Source organism: Ictidomys tridecemlineatus, chromosome 14 (genome assembly GCF_052094955.1).
Source record: "Ictidomys tridecemlineatus isolate mIctTri1 chromosome 14, mIctTri1.hap1, whole genome shotgun sequence".
In the NCBI taxonomy this organism is placed as follows: domain Eukaryota; kingdom Metazoa; phylum Chordata; class Mammalia; order Rodentia; family Sciuridae; genus Ictidomys; species Ictidomys tridecemlineatus.
The window spans coordinates 67,158,150-67,184,481 of NC_135490.1; the positions used below are offsets into that span (position 1 = coordinate 67,158,150).

Genomic DNA, 26,332 nt, shown 5'->3' on the forward strand with positions numbered 1-26,332 from the left:
CTCTCTTGTCCCTCATTAAGTTCTTAATAAGGAGTTTTAAAAACTGAATCTGCACATATTTCCTTAATCATTTAGCTCAAAAATCCCATAGTCCAGGATGGCTACAATTTTAAAATGATTTTTTAGATCCAGGAAATAACAAGTGTTGGTGAGGACATGGAAAAACTGGGACCTTTGTGCACTGCTGTTGGAAATGTAAAATGGGAAGTCTCTGTGGCAAACAGTCTAGCGTTCCCTTAAAAAAATTGAAAATAGAAATATCATATGATGAGGGCCAGCAATTCCATTTCTGGGTATAGAAAATAATCAAAAGCTGGGACTCAAAGAGATATTTATACACTCGTGTTTATAGCAACATTACTCACAATATCCAAGTGTTTGTTGATGGGTGAATGAATCAACAAAATGTGGTCTCTCCTTAAACCTTATTGCAGATTGAACTATTGATCCCATCCCAGGCCTCCTGTTTAACCTTAAAAAAGAAGGAAATTCTCCAGACACATTCTAAACATGGATAAACCTGAGAACAGTGTGCTAAATGAAATAAGACAGTCACAAAAACAAAAGCTGTGTATGATTACACTCACAGGACGTACCCAGAGTACTCCAATCATGGAAAGTAGAAAGGGTTTACCAGGTCTAGGGAAGGAGAAATAGGAAATTATTGTTTAATGGGTACAGAGTTTCAGTTTTGCAAGATGTAAAAAGAGTTCTGGAGGTAGATGTTGGAGAAAGTTGAGCAACAGTGTAAATATACTTAATACCACTGAACTGCACATGTAAACAGGATTGGGGGTGTGGATTTAATGTTTGTGTTTATTTTGCTACAGGTTTTTAAAGAAAAACCCCATAGGCCACAGGACAGGTTCCTTTCCTGGAGTCCAGTGTCTCACCCTGCCAGATTCCCATGCGTCACCCTGGAATGCAGTGAGTAACACCTGGGACCTTATTGCAGATTGAACTATTGATTTCATCCCAGGCTTCCTGAATCAGAAATTCTGAGCCCAGGAATTACAGTTTTAACAAACTGCTGTAGTTTAGATGTTGAATGTTCCCCAAAGGCTCAGGTGTTAAAGGCTTGACTGCCGCCCCCAGATAGTATCATTGGATGTGGAACTTTAAGGAGGTGGAGCCTAGTGAGAGGTGCTTAGGTGGTTGGGGACCTGGGGGTTTGCCCTGTAGTGATATTATGGAATCCCAGACTCTTTCTCTTTTGATTTCTTCTTCTCTCTTTGCTCCCTGGCTCATGATGTAAGTAGTTTTGCTCTGCACTCCTATTATGATGGTCTGGCTTACCACTGGCCCAAACCTATGGGGCCAGACAGTCATGGACTGCAATCTCCAAAATTGTAAGCTGAAATAAATCTTTCCTCCTTTTAAGTTGATTATCTCTAATATTTTATCATAGTACCATAAAGCAGACTAACATACAAGCTCACCAGGTGATTCTGATGCCTCTCAAATCAGAAAATCATTGTCCTAGGGTAATAGAAGTAGGACAATAGGCAGAAATATGTTTTAAGATTCAGTACATTTGGGGCTGGGGATGTGGCTCAAGCGGTAGAGCGCTCGCCTGGCATGCGTGCGGCCCGGGTTCCATCCTCAGCACCACATACAAACAAAGATGTTGTGTCTGCCAAGAGCTAAAAAATAAATATTAAAAAATTCTCTCTCTCTCTCTCTTTAAAAAAAAAAGAAAGATTCAGTATAATTATTGAAGACAGAATATGGCATGGTACTGGAATTTCTGGCAAGGTGGGCAATGAGAGGAATCAATAGGTAGAGATTGAATAGATACGTGTTAAATAAGTGAATGTGTTTTTTAAATGTTCTCCTGATAGTTTTTCTTATTTTACCCTCAAGTCAGAAAAAAAAGGCAAAGCATCAAGTTGGAGAACAGGAAACAAATAGGCTAGAGTTGTTATATAATCTTTAGAAATCCAATGCAAGGTAGGTTTTAATTAAGTGTATACTTGAAAGACTGGCAAATAAATAGCAGGTAAATGGTGGAGTTATAGATTTGCTTCCCAACAGGACTAGTGAAGTCATGCAGAAAACCCACACACATAAACAAATCCCCACATGGAGAATTCTGAGCATAACTCTTCTTGCTTTTAGTACAAATGTTATCAGGGAAATGATACATAGAATGTGATTGGAGACTGAGTGATTTCCTGGGAAGAGGATTTTCTGTTTGAAAATTGGGACTGTCCTAGGCAAAAATAGTTGGTCATCCTGTTATAACACAGGCTTGCAGAATTTTCAAACCCAAATAGAGCTTATCTGTACTGTGGTTCACCACTGTGGTTGCAGATTAGGATTCCTAGAGGAACTTCTAAAATAATCCAATTTCTGGGCCTCACACAGCACCAATTAAGTCCACAAGACTCAGACATCAACAGTTTTTAAAAGCTCCCCAAGGGATTCTAATGAGCAGCTGGGATCGAGAACAACCAATCTAATCCAGCTACTCTGCTGGATTAATGAGAAATCTGATATCACCAAAAGTTATTTGTCTAAGGTCATACAACTATCACGGGATCAAAGTCTGGGCTTCTGACTCTTGGGACAGTGTTCTTTCCATAACATCTAATCCTTTCATAGATAATAATTACTAATTATTTACCTGCCACCCCCTGTCCAGTCCTATTAATCAGGGCAACTCACCCACACATCACGAGTCCAGCCATCAACAAAATGACCTTTGGGCTTCCAGCTGTGTGTCCTCAATGTTGAAGTCCAGGACATTTTCCCTTGCTCCCTCCTGACCCGCCTCCCTACCACCTCTTCTAAATTCTCCTAATCTCCAAGCTGGTTTCTTAGGTTCAGCCCCCATTTCTTGCTCATGGCTCCCCTTTGCTTCCATTTCCAGATTTGGCCTTATGGTTTGACCCCATCACTTTCTCACTTTAGTCTTGGACACCCAGGGAAGCCTATCTGGGGCCAGGAGGCCACCCTCTGCAGCAGCCTATTTGGCCAGCACCACCATCAGAAGGGTTCAGACAGAGCTTCTTTAATCCCCTGGTTTATTTTGTTGAAAACACCAAACTTCAGGCCTGACAAACCTGCCCCTACCTGACCAGGAAAAGTACTGAGGATGATGACGACAGGAGCAAAGGACACTTGTGCTCCTCAAGCAGGATGTAGCAAAAAGCCTCAGAAAAGAAATGGAAAGAACACAGGTTCAGAGTGAAAGGCAAAACAATGAGAAACCCCCTCTACCTTGGGTGGCCACGCTCCATCGCCCCATCGTCCTGAGGGCTCTGAAGTCTTCCTACGACTGTAGCTGGAGGGCCTTCTGCAGCCTAGGTCCTTGTGGCCAAAGGGCACCCGCATGGCCCCTTCCTTCTTTGTGGTGGTTTGATGTGGTTTGGCTGGGCTGTCAACCACTGTTTTCTCCTGTGGTTTAACTTGGAGGCAGATGTCAGTTAGCGGTCAGTGGTCTGTAACCTGGCTTCTCTTCACAAGCACATGGGCCCTATTCCAGACCCACTAAATCAGAATTCCTGGGAACAGATCCAGGAAAGTTTATTTCTCAAAGCTCCCCAGATAAGTGGGCAGCAGAGGTAGGCGTGGAAAACACTGCTGTCCATTATAGAGACTGTTTCCTGTTTGTACCCTTCTTCCCATGGTACCCCCCCAGGTTCCTGGGGCCTTGGCTGGGTGCTTCAGTTCTATGACTTGCTGGGCATCAACTCATCCACCTTCATGATTTCTCCAGGCCTCAGAGCCGCAGCTCCTCTAGGTTCCCACAGGCTTAAGAGTTGTGTGGAGGAGGGTAAGGGGAGAGCCCTTTGACTCCTTCGACAGACAATCCATTGCCTGTTGGTGGTTATGGGGGTCTTGATTTAACATCTGAGCACCATCTTGAATGTTAACTGCCATTTTATCAGATAAATTTGGCTTTCCGGTACTTCCTCTTCCCCAAACTACCCCCACTCCCATTAGAGACCTACCCCATGGTACCATAACCTAAGCCAATCCCAGAAGGACATGACCCCTTGACTCGGGAAAGCCCCATGGTGTCATTGATCTAAACCAATCCCATGCTATTCCCCACCTGCCTAGCTCAGACATAAGCACCCCCTAGCCTATCCCCTAGCACCACAGCTACAATTCCAAACCCCTACCAGACAAAAGCTGAGCACCCGAACATCTCGGTGCCTCTCTCCACTCTATAGAGAGATGGTCTTTATTTGTTTGGATCTCTACCTGGTCTCTGTCCTTCATTTCTCACTTGCCCGTCTCTTGTTTTCTCACTTTCCTTTCAGTAGTATTTTTTTTAAATTTAGGTAGGTTATTATATTTGTTATTTAAAAGTTAAGGAACAAGCTGGACATGGTATCATCGTCTTTTAATCCCAGGCTCTCAGGAAGCTGAGCCACTTAGCAAGACCCTGTCTCAAAAATCAAAAATTAAAATTAAGGAACAAATAATATGTGAATCAGACATACTTTTAAAATTGGTCAAATTCTGTTATATGCAAGTATGACTATGCAGCATGGAACGGGATATTCTGTGTAATTAATATGCCTCCCCTCAAAAAAAGGAGTGTATGTGAATCTGCAGTGTGATCTATAGTCCACCAGGGGGCACCCAAGTCCTATACCTCATAGTCTTTTTTTTTTTTTTTTTTTTTTCCCCCAAGTCTTTTGTAATGCCAAACTCAGGGAAAGAGCAAAACCTTTCTCCAGGAGCCCTGGGCTTTCATGGTTTGCTTTCAAAAAAAGAATTTGACACTTGTTTAAAAACCATAATGTTCCAAACTCCACAAACAATAAGAACAGTGATTATTGAAAGGTTGTCAGATTGTGAATAGCGCAGGGGAAGAAGTCAATAAGAGGAACCGAAGTTACCCAGAAGGGGTAGACCTTTGTGACCCTTCTCACAGACCAGATTCTGAAACTCTAGGAGATAAGGATAATTCCTTGTAACCATAAACTATTTAACAATGTCTGGTTAAGAGTCCAATTAGAACCGGCCAGCATGGGTCAAAGTGACCTAGAGTTGTCATGGCTGTGGGGACTTGAAAGTCTGACGTCATCTTGCTATGAGTCAAGAGTCAAGAGGTGGACCTGGGCAGGACTCTCTGGAAACTTCTCTGAAATTCTCAGTAAAACTGGAGTGCAGAAGAGGCACGCTGTCCCTCTCCTCTCTGAGAGAACACTCTCTCCCTTAGTCGTGTCCCCTTTTCCTATCACTTCAATATACTCATGCCTGTTATTCAGAGTGACGTGTCTGAAATATTTCTGACTTGGTCACAAGGACTGGAGTGTGAAGGAGGAACTTTGTACTGCCACAGTTTCTTGGAAGGCTCTAACCCTCTAACACTTGCAGCACAGGACCATTCCCCCACTGGCACACCCTGGGAAACTGCAGTAGTGTTCAGGAAGCTCAGAGAGGAAGGAGCTGATCACCACCAAGGCTTCCGGTCTTGGCAGAATGCTGGGCCTCAGACTGGGCAAAGGGTAGCAGAACTGCTGATTTCAAAAGATCCTGTTGCCTGGCCACTGTGGAGATACAGAGACCGTGAAAGCCTTTCAGATTCCTTTGCCTTCCCAGGGGAAGTGATGGAAGCCTGTTGATGACGGAGATTGGATTTCTTGCCTCAGGAGAAGGGCAAGTTCCTTTTATTTGACTTATCAAAAAAGAAAGGTGATGCTTCCTGCACACCTGGATGAGGGATGGCTAATATATTCCTAGTCAATTATAAATTCATAAAAGAACTGCGACAAAATTCTGATGAATAGGAAAAATCAATGCGTAATTCTTTCCTCTTTCCCCTTGTCCAAGGATATACTGAAACGCTTGCATATGACAGGCACTGGAGACACAGTGGAGACATCAGGAGGAAAGAACTCAGGCCTGCATTAGGACCTCATGGTCTAGGGGGAAGGGCAGGCAGGGGAGAGTTTGGAGCGGGAGGGGCTGGCGTACAAAGTGGTGGGGTCAGAAGAAGGACAGTAGATTCAGGTCTCCTGGTTCTTAGGCCAGAATTCTGTTCACTACATGATAATTCTATGATGCACCATCTGGATGCCCCAAAGTTGGCAATGGTACACTGCTCTATTTGGATCTTTAATGCCTCCCAAAGGTCCACGTGTTAAAGGTTTGCTCAGCAAGGAAGCGCTCTTGGAGGTGGTAGGAACTTTGAGAGGTGGGGTTTAGTGGCAGGTGTTGGGAGCATGCGTTTGAAAGAGATAGTGGGACTCCTTCTTCTTTTTCTTTCTTTTGAGCCCTGGCCCTGGGGTCAGAGGGCTCTCTGAGACAGGAGTATGGACAGGTAGAACCTAAGGAAAGCTGGGAGACTCAAGAGCTCAAGTCTCCCAGCTCCAAGGCAGGGCTTTTTTCATCATATGGTTCCCTGCAGAGCACCTTCTGGATGTCTGGAAGCTGGCAATGACACACGGCACGGCTGCACCCTCCCACCATGATGTGTTGCCTCAACACAGGCCCAAAGCCATGGGACTAACTGATCAGCAACTAGGGACTCCAAAACCATGAGTCCAAATAACCTTTTTTCTTTATAAGTTCATTATCTCAGCTATTTGTTTTAGTGACAGAAAGCTGACTAACATACATAATGGAGGTTTAATGAGACATCACAGAGAAATTTTATAATTGGACTAAATCAGCCTCTCTAAATTGAATTCATGTGTGCCCTGAAGAATGTTGCCCTGGGAGTCTGTCCCCATTTGGGTAACTCTTTGCTGTCACCTGGCTGTCTTGTCTTTGTAGCCCTAACTTTACACTTGTCCATTCATTAGATTTGCATTTATTAAGGGCCCTCTAGGGGTGTACAGTACTGAACGAGATGACATCTGATCAACTGTGAAGAAGGTGAAACAAAGAAAGGATGGCATTATCAGCCTCATAAATGAACACAAGTCCAAATTCCTACCATAGTTTCTTCTGTAGCTAGGATGAGATGGTCTGGTGGGTTGAGGGGAAACACCAAGAATGTTCTAATGTTAAAATACATTAGACAAGGGAGGCTTCCAGATATATCCATTATCTGTAAGCTCCAAGTCCAAAATGAAATGACACTAGAGGAATAATAAGTATAGGAAACTTCTCACTAACTTGCATGTTATAAAGTTGCCTTTTGGAGGTTATAAAATGCAGATTTTTTTTCCTTTTACACAGATCTTCCAGCCATAAAAAAGAAAATCATGGAGCATCCCAGAGTTGCCTAGCTTGGTGCTTTTTCTATAACTCTGCATCTTTCTGCAAGAGAATAAATTAATAAGTCAGGAGTTAGGACCCAGAGATATGTTTTAGACTTACAGGACCTGACAGCTCACTGGAAATCAATGAAATGCACTTTAGGAAACATCACGCTAAAGCGATATGGTTGGAGACTATTTTAATCTCACTGCAGGTGGTTACTATCCCCTTGGGTTCTATCTTGACTTTGAACCACTGTGTTTTCTTTACAAAACCTCCTTTTGCAATGGAAATGCTCTGTGTTTAAGAAGGAAGAAATTATCTTTCCCAAACAGACATCATGATGCTAACAGATTTTCTGCCTGTACCTTTCATCCTCAGCATCACTCTCTCAGGTAAGCTCCAGTTACACTAAATTAAACTGTGATTGTAGAATTATTTAAGCAAAGAAAGCAAAACTACAGTGTTGCTCGTGTTGAAATTGCAAACGGGCACACACGCCTCTAGGATAATCTTTAGAATGTGGCTTGAATGGATAATTCTGTGTAATCTGAATATCGTTAAAGAAGTCACATCTATAAATTCCATAAGGTTTATGTTCTGGCTATTTATTGTATATTACTCCTTTTGAATCATTGTGAGCATGGTAGGAAGTATTAAAAGCAGGGCAAATATTACTGAATGCAGATGACTACTCAGAGGATTGTTAAAATACTTGCCATAGAAATTTTTTATATCAACATTTTTGTAATTAGGAATTACTAGGTCTGTGTGTCGATATTTAATTTTGTCCAGTAGGTCCTGTAGATGTATATAAATATTTTAATACCTTTGTGTACATGGGAAGATTTGGTTTATTTGTATGTCACAATTGAACAAAAAAATATATCAAATGTCTCTCAATATGTGTGTATTACCATGACTGTTATTCACCTGAAAATAGAGGAATTTTTGATAAGGAAAGAGGACAAATAAAAGATAAGAGAGAAAGGCCAAAAGAGAAAAGAGAGAATAAAGAGAGAAATGTAGGAGAAAAGGAAAGACTGAAAAGCACAGGAGACAGTGGTCATTTTATGTAAACTTGAGAATAGAAAACTGTTCTCACAGAAATCAAAAAACCATCTAAAGCCAAGAAGCCGAGGGTGAGAAAAGTGGTGTTCCATTAGCAATCTGTATTTATTTCTCAGCACTAGTTTCACCACATTTCGTTATTGCAATGTTCGCATGGAGAACTGGAGGTAGTAGGATAAACTTGCCCAAGTTCAGAAATAAATCCTAGACTTAAAAGTTATAGGGCTATGAAGCATACCTGGACATTATCTTATCTTCAAGAAGTCTTAACCTGCCAATACTAAAGATATCAATCAACTTCTGTTTTTGCGAATAATGAAGGTACAAGAGTCTGGTGTTTTTTTGCCTTAATTTATCAGAGCGTTCATTTACTGGGGGGGGGGGAAATTGATTCTGACCTTGCTTTTCCTGGAGAAATCATCTCACTGGTTAGCAAGGGTTATTAGCATAAACTCTCTAGGATCAACTCTATTTCATCTTCTATGCACAATAAGAATTCCATAAAAATTTGGAATTGGAGGGAAACCTTGTTCTCCATGGAGAAGGTTTTAAGAGTTTGGGAATGAAACCTGACCTGTACCAGTCTCTCATAGATCTGTAATAAACCTAACACCCTGCAAGCAGATCTCACATTTGTGACTATTTCTAGATCCTCTGGAGTCTATTTATAATTTTAGATGTGTATCATTTCTCTTAAAATACTTTAACCTTACCACTCATTGTAAAGACACTATTTTAATCACACAAAACTACTTTTTTCAAGTTGTAGGGGAAAATCCTTAACTTTTCATATTTCTAGCTTTGGTAAAAAAAAGAGTGACATCTCTTATGTTGCTGATTCATATTTTGTGTGTCTGTTTCCAGAAGGCAGGAACTATATTTATTCATCCTCTCACCATTCTTATGACTTGCTGATGTCTGTTTATTCATCCAATAAACATTCATTGGGCATCTACTATATCCTACGATAGTTCCAGGATGCAGGAATATAAGAAAGAATAAAAGAAAGTCATTCTAATAAGTTCTCATGCCAGCAAGAATCCACTAAATAAAAAGAACCCACCAAATATTTACTCTTTGATTTCACCCTGAGGGCTCACTCCATGTATTGGCACAAGAGCCTGCCTGATTGATGGTATGCTTTTTTTTTTTTTTAAAGAAGGTAATTATGGAAGGCAAAACCAAGATATATCAAGATGTATGTCAAAACAAAAATTATGTGTCTCTCCGTCAATCACACTTGCTGGGGTTTGAAATTCTTCAGTTATTTCTTTTCTTCTCTGACTGAAGAGAAACAATGATGTTAATTTCAATGAAACCACCATCATGGGAAGTTCCACCTAGTTTCTTTTCAGTTATTTATGCTTTGGTGTGGGTGAGTTGGTCAGAATTTGGCCGACAGTGGATGTTGATTTGGGGGTGATAAGAGGGTAGAGGACACTGAGCGCATGAAAAAAGGAAAGTTCACCAGGAATAAAAAGACCAGAAGCTCAAGCCTTAGGTTCCAAAGGAGAAGTTCTTTGTCTCAAGCTGGCATTGATCGGCTCACCCCAATCCCTCATGATCCTACTCACTAGGCTTTAGAGAGCGAGTTCCCTCTAATCCCTCCATAGCTTTAGTTACCCCCCTGGATGCTCTTTCTGTTCTGATAAACAGCAGCCATAGTGAAGGGCTATTCCCCAATGAATGGCATATCTTAAACCATGGCTCTCTTTTGTATCTTCAAAGCAGCAAAAATCCAGGCATTAATGGACCACACTCTGGCTGTTGCATGGACACAAAGATCCTGAAAGTACAGGACAAATGAACTGCTGGCAATCATCCACTCCCCATTTTTATGGAGAGAGATCAATGCTTTGCTTAAGATTACATAGCTTGGAATCAGGACCAGAACTCGTGTCTCTAACTCTGGGTCTAGTGCCTCTCAATGTTAAATAAATATTTGTCAGATTCTTGATGTAACAAGTGACGAGCTTGGCAAGGAACTCAGCATTCAGAGCCAAGAGCAGTGTGCTCTCCTGAAGCCCTTTCCCAGCCTGCATTCCATGTGGAGGGAATAAATAGCATTAGGCAAAGTGCTTTCCATCTCTGTCCCCCTCTGGTCCTCCTTCTTCTTGCCCTCTGCCCATGAGTCGCCTGTCTGGTCTCAAAGGAAATATTTTGGCCAAGAAAAATGAGGTAAAGATTAAGCAGGGAGGAGAGGAAGGAGAAGCGAAGAACAGGGATTGATAAGGGCAACAGAGTTCTTCTTTACCAAAAGAGATGGTGAAAAGCTCTATTATGGAGCAAACAGCATCTACAGGTGCTGCATTGGACCAAGTGTGTATTAGGGAGGAGGGCGTGAAGGGGTGAAGAACAGGACTCAAAGCAAGGAAATGTGGGGAGACCATGGTTTAATTTGAAGCAAAAACACTCCCTCCTTGTAAGCACTGTATGTCCTCCTCCAAGGAAAGGGATCACAGTGTGGTGTCCCCAACAAAGAGGCCCCCAGGAAAAGTGCTCTGTGTCAGATATCAGCCACAGCACAAGGAGATTTGAGTAGGATTACAAAAAACCATCAACCAACGCTGTGTCTTCCTAAAGACCAAACAAATGTTATTTGTGAGTTGGTTTTAGAATAGCACTCTTCCTGGTAGCTGGCTTTAAACAATAGTGGGTTGATTGGTTTCCTGCCATTATTACAAAATGCCTGAAATAATCAACTTGTAAAGATAAAATGTTTATTTTGGCTCAAATTCGGGAGATTCTACTCCATGAGAGAGTGGCCCTGTTACTTGGGGCCCGTGTTGGGACAGCACATGACAGCAGGAATGTGATGGGGGAAAGCCCCTTACATTATGAACCAGTGAACAAAAGGGAAAAGTAAGGGAACAGAATCTCACACCACTTCAAGGGCATGGCCCCAGTGACCTAGAACCTTCCATGTCTTAAAGGTTCTCCACTTCCCAATAATACCACCTTGAGAACCAAACCATTAACATATGAGCCTTTGGGGGGAAACTAAGAATCCAAACTATAGCAAACAGTAAAACATTTTGGAAAATAAAATGTTGATGACAAAACAAAAAATTGGCAATACATGTTCCTAGAATTAAACATGGAATAATCTTGAAAAAATTTCTTGAGATAATTTTTATGTGGTAATGAGACCATAGTGGAGGTAACAGCCAGTTGTTCCCCTCAACGTTCAAAAAAATCATGGGCAGGTAGAAATATTATAGACCTTGTAGACAGAAGACCACACCTGCCATCACTAGTGGGGTGACCTTAGGTAAGTCACTTTCCCTCTGAGTACCACCATATCTACACTTATAAAATGAGGGACTTGGATGATCTTAGAAGTCCTTTCCAGTTTGTCTTCACTTCTTTATCATTTTTCTTTTTCTCACTCTTCACTGTCGCTGAAATTGTGAAATCCAATCTTCCCAAATGGATTCATCCCTGGGAGGGGCCACTCCTGTTCTAAGATCAGTTTGGGGTTCATCAGTAGATCACTGAGATACATTTTAGAACATGGGTCTTACCCAATTAATTTAAAAGATAAGTCAATTTGCGAAAATTTCATCCACACAACTTGTCAAGAATCCATTTAATCCTTAAAACAATAATTTTCCTGGAAATCCTGAGCACATCTGTGATTTTACGTTCCCTGGAGTAGTGAACCAGGATCACTCCCTCCTCCCGCCATGTCACAGAACACATCCTTTCTGACCTTAGTTGATTTGTTGTTTGTTCCTGAAACATCATCAAATATTTGTTGAGGCCCTGGTTTCAGAATCAACTGTGAGAAGCCCTTGCCCTTTCTCATAATATTCTATTTTACAAGAAAGATAAACATAAACACGTCTAGGCCTACCTTCTATATCTACTGCAGCTATTTTGAAAAGGTTCAGAAATTTTGAAGATACTAGGGAGAAAGCATTAAAAACTTTGACAGTGTGTGGGGGTGATCTGTTGTTTGGGTCAGAATAGATATTTCTTAGCTATTAACGGATTTGGTATATTTGGATAGGAAGTGTTCCTCCCAAAGCTCTTGTGTTAATTCAGGAATGTTCGAAGGTGAAATGATTAGATTTTGAGAGCTCTAACCTTGTTAGTCCATCCTAGTTTGAGTGTTCCAGGTGGTAACTGTGGGCAGATAGGGCATGGCTGGAAGAGGTAAATCTCTGGGGCATACCCTGGGAGGGTTCGTTTTCCCTATAGCCCTTCCCCTCCTCTCCATCTCTACATTCTGGCCACAATGAGGCAGCTGCTTTCCTCCACTGCACCCTTCAGCTGTGATGTTCTGCCTCACCTTAGGCTCAGGGGAATGGAGTTGACCCACCATGGACTGAACCTTAGAAACCATGAACCTGATTAAACTTTCCCTCCTTGAAGTTGCTCTTGTCAGGTATTTTGGTTACAGTAATGAAAATATGACTAGCACATCAGCGTAGGCTTCCATAAAAGAATACCATTAACTAGCTATCTAAATAGTAGGCATTTATTTTTCACAGTTCTGGAAGTTGGGAGTTCATGGCCAAGGTGCCAGCAAGTTCAGTTTCTGGTGAAGACCTTTTTTTGGTTTGATAGCTGACTTCTTGCTAGGTCTCACATGGCCTTTCCTCTGTACCTCCTTAGAGGTCCTTTCTCCAACTAACATACACATCAGGGACTTCAGCATATGATTTTTGGGGGGACACAAATATTTAGTCACTAACAGTCAGTACAGGTTTATGTGCTTCAGAGGGAAGCCTCACCATCTGACATGGAGAAGAGCAGAACCACTCTTTTTCCTTCAGATGCTGGTTAAAAAAAAAAAAAAAAGCAGGACTCAAAAGTTTTCATCGAGGGTATAGCTGTGGGATGGCAAATATGGGGGATGTCAAGATCATGATTTTAGATTTTCCCTCCCAACATGCAACTCCATGACTGTGCAATTTTCCTGCCAAGAAGGGAAATTGGGCCCTTGCTCATCTCCAATCCCCCAAATTCAGGGCTTAGGGTTGTCTTAACTGAGAAACCTGTGGTATATGATTATTTAATAGTTCTCAGCATCTCTGGAGTGTCTCCATCCATTATAAGAGGATGTCCTTAGAAAATTGTACTAATTGGGCTAAACTGGGATGCAGGGACTCCCAAGGAAATCTAGTATTTAGGGACCCCAGGAACCACTCAAGTGGGGCCTGAGGCAGGGCAGCACTCAGATGCACAGCACACTTACCAAATAGGGAATTGTTCTTCTCACATACCAAGAAATAGGGAGATAAGAAATCCTAGACTATCAGAGATGAAGCTTCTGTCTGACTTTCTAACCTGCCATCCTGCACGTGTAGCTTTAGTTAAGCTTGTAATATACTTGGGTATCAACTCTCTAGGCATCATGTCTCATTTCCTGAGAGGAAGAAAGAGGGGCACATCAAGTTGAGTCCATCCTCTTTAACAATCTTCCCTGTAAACCCCACCTAATGGCTTCCATTTGTGTCTTCATTGGCCACATGTGATTCATGGGCCATTCCTACCTGTAAGGGATGCTGGGAGATGAACATTTTAAGTGGCACCGTGCAACTCTGATTAAATTCAGCATCTGTTACCAAGGGAAAAGGGAGATGGCTGCTGGGCAGAGAACTAGAGTGTCCCCTGAAGTTCATGTGTTGGAAAATTAATTCCCAAGGTGGCAGTGAGTTAGGAGACGGAGGCTAATGGGGGGCATTTGGGTTATGGGGCACTATTAATGCCATTATCAAGGGAGTAAATTCCTTACAAAAGAACAAGTTTGGTCCCTTCTTGTTCCCTCTCTTTCTCTCTCATTATCTTTCCATCTTGGATGATGCAGCCTGAAGAATCTTGCCATATGGTAGCCCTTTGATCTTCGGCTTTCCAGCTTTCAGAACCATTAACCTATAAATTTCTGTCCATTATAAATGACCCAGTCTCTGGAAGTCTGTTATAGCAATACAAAAAGACTAAGATGAGTGTTTTTCAAAAGATATTCTCTACCTTCAAGCAAGTGGGCTCCCTGCTGCAGGGTAAAGCTCAGATAAGGAAGACAGCTGTGTCCTCTCTGCTTCTCTCTTCTCCTGAGCAATTCAATTCTAGCCCTGACTCCCCAAATACCACCCAGCAAAACTGAAGCCAAGAAGCTAACTGCATTGTTCAAGTATTTGTTCACTCAATAACAATTTTCTCAGCAACTACTATGTGCCCAGTAATTGTTCTAGGAGCTGGGAAAAGAGTGGTGTGGAAAAGAAGTCCCTAACATTCTGCAGCTGATATTATGCATTGTGACAGAGAAAAATCCAAGTAAACGAGCAACAGAATTATGTGCTCTAATGGAAGATAAAATGCCATCAGTGGAGAAAATGGAGAGGGATTATTGGACAGCATAACCTGGAAGGGCCTCTCTAAGGAGATGATTTGAGCAAAGACTAGACAAAGTGAAAGAAGGACCACGAGGCTCTCTAGGGAAGAGCCTTCCCAGAGCCCAGGCATCCAGGCTTGTTCTGAAAAGAGGACATAGGCCTGGGGGACTAGGGAGCAGGGGTGAGGGGGAGTGGGAGAAGATAGGGAGTACCTAGGCAGGGCCACAGCATCCGGGAGACCATGGTAAGGTAAACAGGGACATGGACAGTAGGCCTCAGTGAACTTTCCTTATCTACAACTGTTCCCCTCCCCGCCCTCCTGCCCTGCCCTAAATGATCCTGCCACCAAAATTCCTATGACCTGGCCCTGCCCACCAAAAGGGTTCTCCAAAAGTAACTACTTCCTCCCATGACCTGGCTCTGCTAAGGCCTTATAAAACCCAGACCCTCAAGGTAGCCTGCTGCCATTTTCCCCCGAAGATGTGCCCCTTTGGTCCATTGAGGTCTGCCTCCATTTTCTTTCTTTTCTTTTCTTTTCTTTTTTGTGAGTTGTAGATGAACATCATGCCTCTTTTCTTTCTTTCTTTCTTTCTTTTTTTTTTTTTGTGGTGCTGAGGATCAAACCCAGTGCCTCACACTTGCTAGGCAAGTGCTTTGCCACTGGGCTACAGCCCAGTCCCTCCTTTTTCTTTCTGTATTTTCTTTCATGTGCTTTCAGTAGGGACTTGCGATATTTCTCCTGCGTTTGATGAGAAACTATTTACCAGAGAATGAACATAATAATCCTCTTCTGTTTTTTAAAAGCTCACTCTAGCTGCTGTGAAAAATGAACTATCAAGACAGAGAACACAGAAACAATTAGGAAACAGCCCAGAAGATTTGTGAGTAGGGTGGTGCCACTGAAGATGACAGGAAATAATAAGAGTTGGAATCTATTTTGGAGGACATTAAAACTGAATGTGGGGAAGAAGAAAGCAAGAGGTGCCAAGGGTCATGTCAAGAATTTCTGTCTGAGCAAGTGAACACCTCTTCCTTCAGAAAGCTGGGAATTTCCATTCCTCCCCTCCCCTTACAAGTTCCAGGAAGATTTTAGGGCTTTCAGTGATTGATGTGCTGGCAGCTGCCCAGCTGTGCTGCTCCTTAATGCAGCCCTGGTTACTACGAACAGTCCAAGTATGGAAGTTTGAGGAGGGTTAACTTTATAAATAAATAAGCATACCTCTCCTGTTTGCATTTTAATATGCAGCTTGTGGAGCAATCTTTGGCTGCACCTAGAACTGTTACTGTCTTAGCAATGTGCTTGTGGAAGACTCGTGCACCTAGGGAATGTGTGCTCTTTTGCTTTTCATCCAACTGACAATCTGGATTTTTCTTGGGTATATCTTTTGGGGAACTGGTGCACGTCTTATATGGTATCCTCACCCATCATATCTCTCACTGGGAAAAAGTGATTTTTTTTTGTTAAAGCAGATGGTACAGAATGAGTTGCTTTAGGATATTAACAAGTGTTGAATAGACAACGAGGCTATATTTACAAAACAACAACCAGATACAGCCTTGTTTTTCAATTTGGTGGAACAGCATTGAAAAGAAACCAAACTCATCTCTAGACTGCATTCCCAAGACATCCCTTTACTTGAGAGTTCCAATCTGAAATCAGGATGTTTCTTAGGCTCTCACATAGTTGGGGGCTGAGAAAAGCATGAGAACCTGGTTGCTAATCAAGGAAGGATTTCATAATGGAGGAACTTCCTGAGGAAAAAAAGCAAGAAAACAGGGAAAGACCCAAGGCAAGGTGTCCAATGAAAATGGGCAAGTGCATGGAAAAAGGCCCTAATGGTCTTGCTTCACTGGTTCATTGATTCCATGTATATCAAATGAGCACCTGCTGGGGGCCAGGCACTGTTCTAGACGCTGGGTAAACATCTTTGAATATGTGGAACCTGTGCCAGTCTTCATGGAGCTCCAGGGGAAGACCCTGACAACATACATAAACATATGATAACATACACATGTACATCTACAACATACACACAATGACAACATACATACAGTAGATTTTGTTTAGGGGTATGAAAGAAAAAAAAACCAAGCTGTCCACCCTATTAGGGGAAAATCTGTTAGCGAGAACAGCTCTGGGTAAAGTAAAAGTTCTGGTTTCAGTTGTGTGTATTTGGAGGGAGGTGGGGGTGGACACAGGGAAATGGGTTTAGTGTTTGAAGCGGCCTCTGTGGAATCAGGCTGCTTAGAAACAGGTGAAGGTTCAGGTTAGACCAGCCATCCTGCCCCTGAAGTTAATTCAGTTTCCCTCATGATTCTTCCAGCCGCTGCAGAATTCAGTTCAATAGCCGAAAATGAAGATGCCCTCCTCAGACATTTATTCCAAGGTTATCAGAAATGGGTTCGCCCTGTCTTAAATTCTAATGACACCATAAAAGTATACTTTGGATTGAAAATATCTCAGCTTGTAGACGTGGTGAGTAATCCTTGGCACTAAGCTAAACAAACAAACAAAAAATGCATTCCTTATAACCTGTTTTTTGAGTCTAAGACTCTTTTCTTTCCCTTGTCTGACATTTCAACTTTAAAAATAATTTATGAAGAAAAGAAAATCTGCCCCCACGGAGCCAGTGAAATGACCCAAAGAAAGAATGTGAAGTCGTCATAGAGTGAATTTTCACTGTGACACTATTACTGTGGGACTTTAAGGCTGAGGGGTGGACGTGGTTGCTAGCTCAGGCCTTGCTCCTAGCAGCGTGAGAAGCTGGGCACAAAGGAAGGCAAAACCCAAGGATGATTCAGTGTGACCACAGCTCCTCTCTTTGTGCTCTGGGATGGCCGGGTGCTTGTACCTGCAGGGAGACAGGGCAGTGGTGACTCTACATGGAACAAGGACCATTTCTCTCCCTGAGAAACCCCTCACCTTTCCCTCCCCTCTCTGCTCATTTCCCTGTTGAACTCATACTTCTGCCATGATTATGTTCTAGAAAAATCAATGAGCTTAAACCCCCAATGCAGCAAAATCATCCTGATCTGGTTCCCAAAGACTCAAAATAATCCTCCCATGTGGCACAAGTTCCCCCCTCCCCTACCTCACCCACTACAGCTGGCCTCATTCCTTCTAGAAAATCATGCAGAGTTTATCTCCAGTCAAGCTAATATCTCCTTCTATTTTGTACCATTAAAGTACTTTCTGTATTGTGTAATTTTATGTAAGTATTGCCACAATAAACTTCTAATTGTTTTAATAATTATTTTTCATCTCAAGCAAAATATGCCTAATATGTTAGGATCCCATATCATTTAACTGTTCTTAAGTTGAGACTCATGAATACCTTCAAGGTAAGACTCAGGGAGTTCTTTCTTCCTCTTTTTAAATTATTTTTTTTTTCTTGTTTTTTTTTTATAGTTTTATACATTATAGTTATACATAATAGTGGGATTCATTGTGGCATATTCATACAAGTACATGATATAATTTGGTTACTCACAGAAAGTTCTTTCTAATGAAAAGACAAACATACAAATTTCCTTCCATTTAAATTCACAGAATCTTTTTAATTGTCCTTTTTTTTTTAGGATGAAAAGAATCAACTGATGACAACAAACGTGTGGCTTAAACAGGTAAATCCAATTTGAAGAGTGTGTCTGCCAATCCAGTCGCTGAAATTCTTTTCTATTTTAGACAACCTTCCATCTGAAAAATATTTATTTTAAAAAGCATATTGAGTTCCTCAGGGAGAGATTTGGGAATGGTTGAGATAGGTCTATTCTCTTTGTTTTCTTCTGTGAGCATTGGTGAGTGGCCCTGCATCTCCTAGGAAGACGTCTTTCTCTGGTGTAGTTTCTGGGAGCAAAACTGTTCCATGGGGTTTGGGCAGGTGGAAGAGTGACTGTGACAGTGAGACTCTAACCTTGATCCCTGGAGAAAAAGAAAAAGAGACACCAAGATGCAACTTTCCCCCAATCAGCATAACTGCTACTGGATGAGAAAAGAAGTGGTGTTAAATTCACCTGTCTTCTCTGGTCCACCATGGGAAGAATGTACTTCTAATCCTTTATTGTTCCCTAGAAAGAACTGACCACGAAATGAGGAAATAATAGAAATCTGCCCATCATAAATTTCTGAAAAAGTGAAGCCCAAAACAAAATACCCAATACATGTTTTCCCAGTAAAACTGAAGATGTATTTTGAGTAGTTTTCCATTTTCTTCTTGAGTGATTATTCGACTATCACCTGTTTCCTAAAACCAGAGAATTCTGTTCAGAGGCGTTTGTTCTGGAACTGTCAGAATTACCTTTCAAAACCCAATCTTGCATGTTATGTGAAAGGAGAAGATATTGACATTTGTTTGATAATAGCTTATAACTTTAGTTTAATTGCTTATTTTTTAATTTTTGTTTTGTTCACAAATATTTTTTGATGAACATCCAGATGTTGCCTAATCCATCCAGAGGTTTTAAATATTCCACATGGGGATATCTTAAATATCTGACTTAATTTTAACATACATAAGTAATACTTTTCATTTGCTTATATTGAAATAAATTAGTTACCTATTCAAGATTTGTAGATATTGTTCAGTTCTTCCTGCTAATGGATTATAAGGAAAAATGTATAAAAGAAACTGAAGAGAAGATTACCTAAGTTTTATTTTTCCCACTCCCAAAACATTAATCAGACTTAGAGAATTAATATGCTTGTTACCACTTTCTCTTCCCCATTCCTTAATTGATAGATACATGAGCAAATTGTGAAATGAATCTGCATATTATTTTATTTGCAAATAAAAATAAATATCCATAAGAAAATACTGAGCTGGGAATGTATATGTATAAATACAATTTAAACAAACATATCTTGTTATATACCTATCTTATTTCTCTGTGAATTATCTCACTTTTGCAGTTTAGAAGCTGCAAAATTTAGAATTATTTGGAGTTGATAAAGACCAATAAGAAGTTCTATATTTGAGCTTGCAGGAGAGAGAGAAAACTGACACTTTTAAAATATAGTGTACATTTTAAAGTGTAAAGGCTTAGGAAGTTAACAGAAAAAGAAGGCATTTGACCTCAGCCTACATGTGATTTTTACACCTTTTTTTTTCTTAAGGCTATGAGGGTAAAGAAAGATGAAGGATAAAAAATGGCATAGAAACACTGGCCATAGAGCTCAGTAGCAAAACACTCACCTAACATATGAGAGACCCTGGGGTTCAATCCCCTGTATCACAAATAATAATAACAATAAAACAAAATTGATGCTTAAACAAACTGCTATCATTGGTGTTTTTTGCAGATTTCCATTCTGGGCGCAGCTAATAATAATAACTAAGATTTACTGAGTGATTAAGTTCTCAAGCACTTTGCTGAGTGTGTCATGGGAATGATCTCATTTAATTCCCTCAGCTACTTTCTAGTTTTATTACTCTCCCTACTCTCTATTATTTTCCTACTAAGCATTAGGAACTTGAAGAGACTTGTCCCAGGTCACACACTGCTCAGTGAAGTCTGGCTTTTATAAAGGAATCATTCCCTTATCTTAGACTGAATGGAACAGACGGAGGTGTCCTGTCTTACTCTCAGTGCCGTTCCTGTATTCTCCTTTCTTAATCCTGGTCTTCAAGACTTTTGATCCTTCAACCTTCAGGACATCTATCTAATGGAGCTGATATAGAAGGATATTTAGGAGAAAATATTCATTCCATCTTCCATTTGTTCAACAGTATTTAAGAGTATATCGTATAATCTTCACTAAGTACTAGGCACTTTGCTAACTAACTCCCAAGACAAATGCTGCCTTCAAGGAGGAAAAAAACATTAGTATGCAAAAAATATTTAATTAATAATGATAATGACATCTATAATATGATAAATACCAAAAAGAAGTACATATATGTTTTTTTATATGTACTTGTTGCAATACAAGTACATATAATGTATATGTCTGTGGCAATACAAAAATGACAGTGAGACAGGGAGAAAGCCAAGGAAAATTCCAAGAGGAAAAGATACTTAATTTGGGTCTTACAGGACAAACAGAACTTCTGTAAACCTAAAAGGTAGAGAAGTTGTGAACTCCTCATAGTATGCCCAGTAACAGGACTTTCCAAAACTACTACACCCAAGCCAACCTACTGGAAACTCTTTGCGTTGATCCCAGAGTACCTCAGTCAAAATGAAGACCTAAGGGCTCAGTTTCTCCTCTTTCCTCATTTCCTTCCCACATACTGACCAATGCTTGCTTGCTTTCTTTTCGGTAATGGGGATTGAGCCCAGGGACGCTTAACCACTGAGGCACATCCTCAGTCTCCTCCCCCTTTTTTATATTTTATGGAGAGACAGGGTCTCGCTGAGTTGCTTAAGGCCTTGCTAAATTGATGAGGCTGGCTTTGAACTCATGATCCTTCTGCCTCAGCCTCCTGAGCCACTGGGATTACAGGCATATGCCACTGTGCCCGGCCTGACCAATGCTTTCTAATTCATAGCCACAGAGAATAAAATTCTACATATGTGAAACAAAGCATATTCCATTGTAGCATACAAAACTGACATGCTTGGGGCTTTTTTGTTTGTTTGTTTGTTTCTGTACCTAATCCTCTCATCTGATTCTCTGTTTTCGTAATTCTTCTATGGTATATATTTAAACATTCCTTTTCTATCCTCTCAGCCAAAGGTGTTTATAAAGCACAAATATAGTGACATCCAGAGAAAGCCTATTTTTATTTTATTGATTTTATTTTGCAAACTTGTTTGTCTTGCTTCTTTGTACTCCCAGAGAGTAACCAAAACCCTATAAACCATAAATATATTATTAATATTGACTACATGAGAAAGGTCTTAGTGCCCTAGCACCCTCAGATTCTATACCACCATGTTCAAGGTTAGGAAAACAGCACTGTAAGCATCTTAAAGGAAATGGAAGAAATCACCTTTTGTTTTAGTCAGCTTCTTCACTGCTGTGACTAAAGAACCCAACCAAAACAATTGGAGAGTTGGAAAAGTTTATTTGGAGGCTTACAGTTTCAAAGGTCTCAATCCATTCCTTGGGGCTCAAGGTGAGGTAGGACATCATGGCGGAAGAGTGTGGCAGAGGAAAACAGCTCACTTGGTGATCAGGAAACAGGGAGAAACTCCACTCTCCAGGTGCGAATATATATCCCATTATCCTGTCCCCAAGTTCCACCTCCTCCAGCCACACCCTACCACTCCAGTTACCACTCAATTAATCTCTCCCAGGGGATTAGTTCACTGATTGGGTTAAGACTCTTACAACCCAATCATTTCTCCTCTGAGCCTTCTTGCATTGTCTCACCTGTGAGCTTTTGGGGGACACCTCACATCTAAACCATAACACCTTTTTTTTCTAATGACACAAGGGTAAAACCCTTTGACCTCCACATTATCATGAATAATCACTATGACAGTGAACGTCAGTGAGCTTTCACTGAGAGCCTACTATGTGCTGAGTGGTATGTGCTATATTTGAATACAAGTAGCAGCACAGTAGGTGCATTCACATCAACATCACCACAAATATGAGGAATGCATCCTACTACAACCCTACATAACAGTCACTATGTTCCAGAACTGGGGGCCAAATTGAGCTGGGACAGCACTGTAGTCCTCGGGTGCCAGTTACTGTGACATCATTGCAAAGAATTTGAGTGAAACACAAAGTCATAAGCAAAAGTTTAATAGAGAAAGTGAGAAGCAAAGGTAATGTATAGCATAGGAACTGCACACCCACCTTGAAGAAAGGAGCGTATGGTGCTCACAGGCTGGAGTTTTTAAGGAAACTGAGTCCTTTGTTCCAGCCTCGATTTCCCTGTCCCCTCTTATTTAGTTTATTGCCCTTTGGATAGCTCTCAGCAAGCTTTCTTTGTGAGGGTCTCAATATTCTGGTAGACAGGATGGTTGTGGCATAGTTTACATAATAACGGAAGGCTCCAGTAACTTGGTTGCAAGAGATAATGATGACATTTTCTGAAAGAAAAAAAAAAATAGTGCCCCTTGAGGGGTTATAATTAGCTGTAGCTGGTGTGTGGGGAATGTTTCGATATACCAGAAACCACTTCTCAGATGCTCATCTGTTTCAGTTAAGGTCACCAGGATTTTGAGTAATAATTCCCTCCAGGGTTTATAATTCTCTACAGTTTGCGGAAGATTAGACATTCAGATCTCATTCCCAAATGCTTGCCCAGTTACATAAGTTTCCCCACTGTTTTACTTTTATGATTCCTGGATTTTTCTTGGTGCATAGGCCTGATATCTATCCTTCATCATCCTTTCCCTCTACCCACTTATTCGTGGCCAACTAATCTACCTAACAACCAGGTGATAAGAATCTTTCAGCATCATTATAATCTATGGGACCACTGTCACATATATAGTCTGTCATTGACCAAAATGTGGTATGTGACCCATGTCTTAATTTGCTTATTTTTACCTTTTAGTCTTAGTATTACATGAAGAATCATTTGAGGAATTTATTTACAGTAAAAATATCTTATGATTTCAACTTAAATAAAAATTGGTTTTGCATTATGGTAATAGTTAGGCATTTATGAGTGATATTCTAGGTAATATATGTCAAAAAAAGACAATTTTAAGAGAATATGGACTTGATATGAGTTTGAAATTGCACTTTTCCAAGTTAAGAAACCTAGACTTGGAATATTTTTCCTTTTTTAAAAAAATTTCTTAGTCATGGATTAACTTTTGATATTTTGCTCTGATACAGCCTGTCTTCTTTGTTTCCTGCAAAACGACAGCTCTCAAACCAGGAACGTCTGCAACATGGAGCTGATGTTTGTGAAGGGCTTTGAGAGTCTTAGTTAGAACATGCTACACAAACATGGGATATTATTTCTAATCTTTTAGTATAAAAAGGGAGGGACAGGAGGTTAATCTCCAGTTGCAGTCAGGGCTTTAGAGAAATGACCAGAAATATCCCACAGCTCCTAAGAGCACAAGACAGAGGATTTGGATTTTGAATCCTCAGCTGGGCTGCTGGCTACAGCACTCCCTGTAATGTGTACTGTTTTCCACACACAATCATCCTGGGGTTTGGGACCCAGCCCATGGTAAGTGCTCAATCTGGTAGAAACTGGTTGCCTCCCACCCCCATGGGCATCTCAGGAATGAACTCTGATTCCTCAGGGCTGGTTATGAAAGGTCACCAAGGTTGTGAGGAATATCTCCCTCAACCCTGCAATACAGCATAAAGGGTAAAGATTAGTGATTTGTCTAAATTGTATAAATAGCAAAGGTTAATCCAGATGTGCAACTCAGAGTTTTAAATTCTAATTCAGTGTGCTTCCTGTTTTAAGTATACCAAAGTAAGTAGCATTAACCAAAGTCCCACCTAGCCCCCTTTTCTATATGGTTAGGAATGCAGCCTGATCGCACTATAGATCTCTTCATATCAGACACATCCCTCATTCATTCATTCATTCATTCATTCCTCTATATCAGCTTTCACATAGGCTATTCCACCTACAGCCAATCTTCTGCCTGCCCCACACCACCACCTAGTGCTCTGACTGCTTCTCACCTTTCATATCGCAGCTGAAATGTCACCTCATCAGAATTACTTGCCCTATCTACTCCTTTGTTCTGTACCATGCGCCCAATCCATCTGCTCCATAACAACAAGGCGTGGGTACTATGTGTTAGTTTACTTTTTTATTTTCTGAATCAGACCCTGGCCAGGAGTACATTACAGCAGGTACAAGCACAGTGCTCAGTGCTGGGGAAGCTTTGCATATTTGTTAAATAAATGAATTCCTCAAAAACCATGAGTCCCATCCACATTATCCCTGGCCACAGCTGCTAATCCTACTGTTGGAAGTCAGGTAAGCAAGATGAATTTTTCTGGCTTAGAAATCTCTCCCCCTGGGGTCTGCCCCAGTTCCCTTAGAACAATTTGTAGAATTGGTATTTGTTTGCTGCAGTTTGCAACAGAGCAGAAACCTTAGAATTTTTGCCATTCTCTCTCCTGCTTTTCAGGGAAGAGCTGGGTGTAGGTAAAAACCCATTGTGTCTGTAGAAGGAAGCAAAGTGGATCTGAGAACAAGACAATTTCATTTCCAGCAATCTTTATGCCCCAAACAGAGGACTGTAGCTTGGTCTCATTAGATGTGTTCAGTCATGTTATTTTTTCTTTTAAAGATGGGCCGAGAGTATAAAAGCACAACTCTGGCCAAACTCCCCAAGCTTAGCTGTCTCTGGTGTTCTTGGCTGTGTGCTGCAGCTTGATAACCACTCAGCTTCTTCCTAGGATCAACTGAGAACCTCTTACTTGCAAGTGAAAGGGAACCTAATCCAAATTAGCATCAGCATATAGAAAGTTTACTGGCTCTTCCACTTCCATTCTGTTCACCCAATGCTGCTGAGTTGAGAGTGGGGCAAGGTGGTTCCCTACAATGAAAGGGGTCTTCTTACCAGAGTGACAAATGACTGGGAGGTGGCAAACATAGCACGTGTCCATTGTGAGGAAATCTTTGCAAATGAAATATTTGATAAAGAGCTTTTATCCAGAACGTATAAAGAAGACTAAAAATGCAGTAATAAGAAAATAAACAACCCAAGTAAAAAAATATGCAAAAGATTTGACCTTAAATAAGATACATGAACAGTAAATAAGGAAATTGCATTTTAAAAACTACTAAGAGGGCTGGGGATGTGGCTCAGCAGCAGAGCACTAGCCTCATACATGAGAGGCACTGGATTCAATCCTCAGCATCACATAAAAATAAATAAGTAAAATAAAGGTAAAATAAAGGTAAAATAAATAAATAAAAACTACTAAGAGATACCATTCACATCTATTTAAATATGGAGAAACTTAACAATGTGATGATAGCAAGTGCTGGAGAAGATGAAAACAACTGGAACTTCCATACATGGCTAGTGGGAATGAAAAATAACTCCTCCATTCTGGAAAGCTGGCTGTATGGTGTAAAATTAAACAGATAGTTACTCTATTGTTAAGTAGATAGTTACTCTATTGTTACAGAACTGGGGACTTCTGAGAAACTGAGGCAGCATGAAGATCCCCCCTTTCAAACATTAATTCTTTTTTTGGGGGGGATGGGGAGATTACTGAAGAGTGAACTCAGGGGCACTGAGCCACTGAGCCACATCCCCAGCCCTATTTTGTATTTTAGTTAGAGACATTGAATTGCATAGCGCCTGACTTTTGAACTCACAACCCTCCTGCCTTAGCCTCCTGAGCCGCTGGGATTATAGGCATGCACATCAAACCCTAATTCTTGAGATCAAGTCAGAAAGATTTCAGACACGTCACTCAGAGTCACAGGAATGGGTTTATTGAAGCGATAGGAAAAGGGAAAGGGGTCCCTCTTAAGGGAGAGTGTGGGTCCTCTCAGAGAGGAGAGGGCCAGTGTGTCTCTCCTGCACTCTTTTATTGGGGATCCCAGAGAAGTTTTCCAGAGATCCCACCTAGGTTCACCTCCATACTTTTGACTGACAGAAAGATGAAATCAGACTTTCGAGTACCCACTGCCGTCACAACTTTAGGTCACTTTGTCCCGTGCTGACCACTTCTAATTGAATTCTAACCATACATTCTTCTGATTTTATGGTTAGAAGGAATTATCTTTATCTTCCTGAGTTTTGAAATCTGGTCTATGAAAAGGGTCACAAAATCTTCCCGCCTCACTGTAACTTAGGTTCCTTATATCAATATTATTTTGGGCCTGCATTTCTCCTGCAGGTAACAGGTAGTT

General features: G+C 41.0%; 1 protein-coding gene across 2 annotated transcripts in view; it reads left to right on the forward strand.

The window, feature by feature from the left end:
- Window positions 1-906: 906 nt before the first annotated feature.
- Chrnb3 (cholinergic receptor nicotinic beta 3 subunit) overlaps window positions 907-26,332 on the forward strand; it is a 45,086-nt gene continuing 19,660 nt past the window's right edge. Inside the window, exons 1-3 of one of the 2 annotated variants that reach the window (XM_078031285.1) lie at window positions 907-927; window positions 16,904-17,055; window positions 18,159-18,203. In XM_078031285.1, the coding sequence (XP_077887411.1) occupies window positions 18,177-18,203 (27 nt within the window). In that variant the 5' untranslated portion in view covers window positions 907-927; window positions 16,904-17,055; window positions 18,159-18,176. Of the gene's footprint in view, window positions 928-7,160; window positions 7,563-16,903; window positions 17,056-18,158; window positions 18,204-26,332 lie in introns of those variants that run through there. The other variant, XM_005340300.5, reaches the window with a different exon arrangement.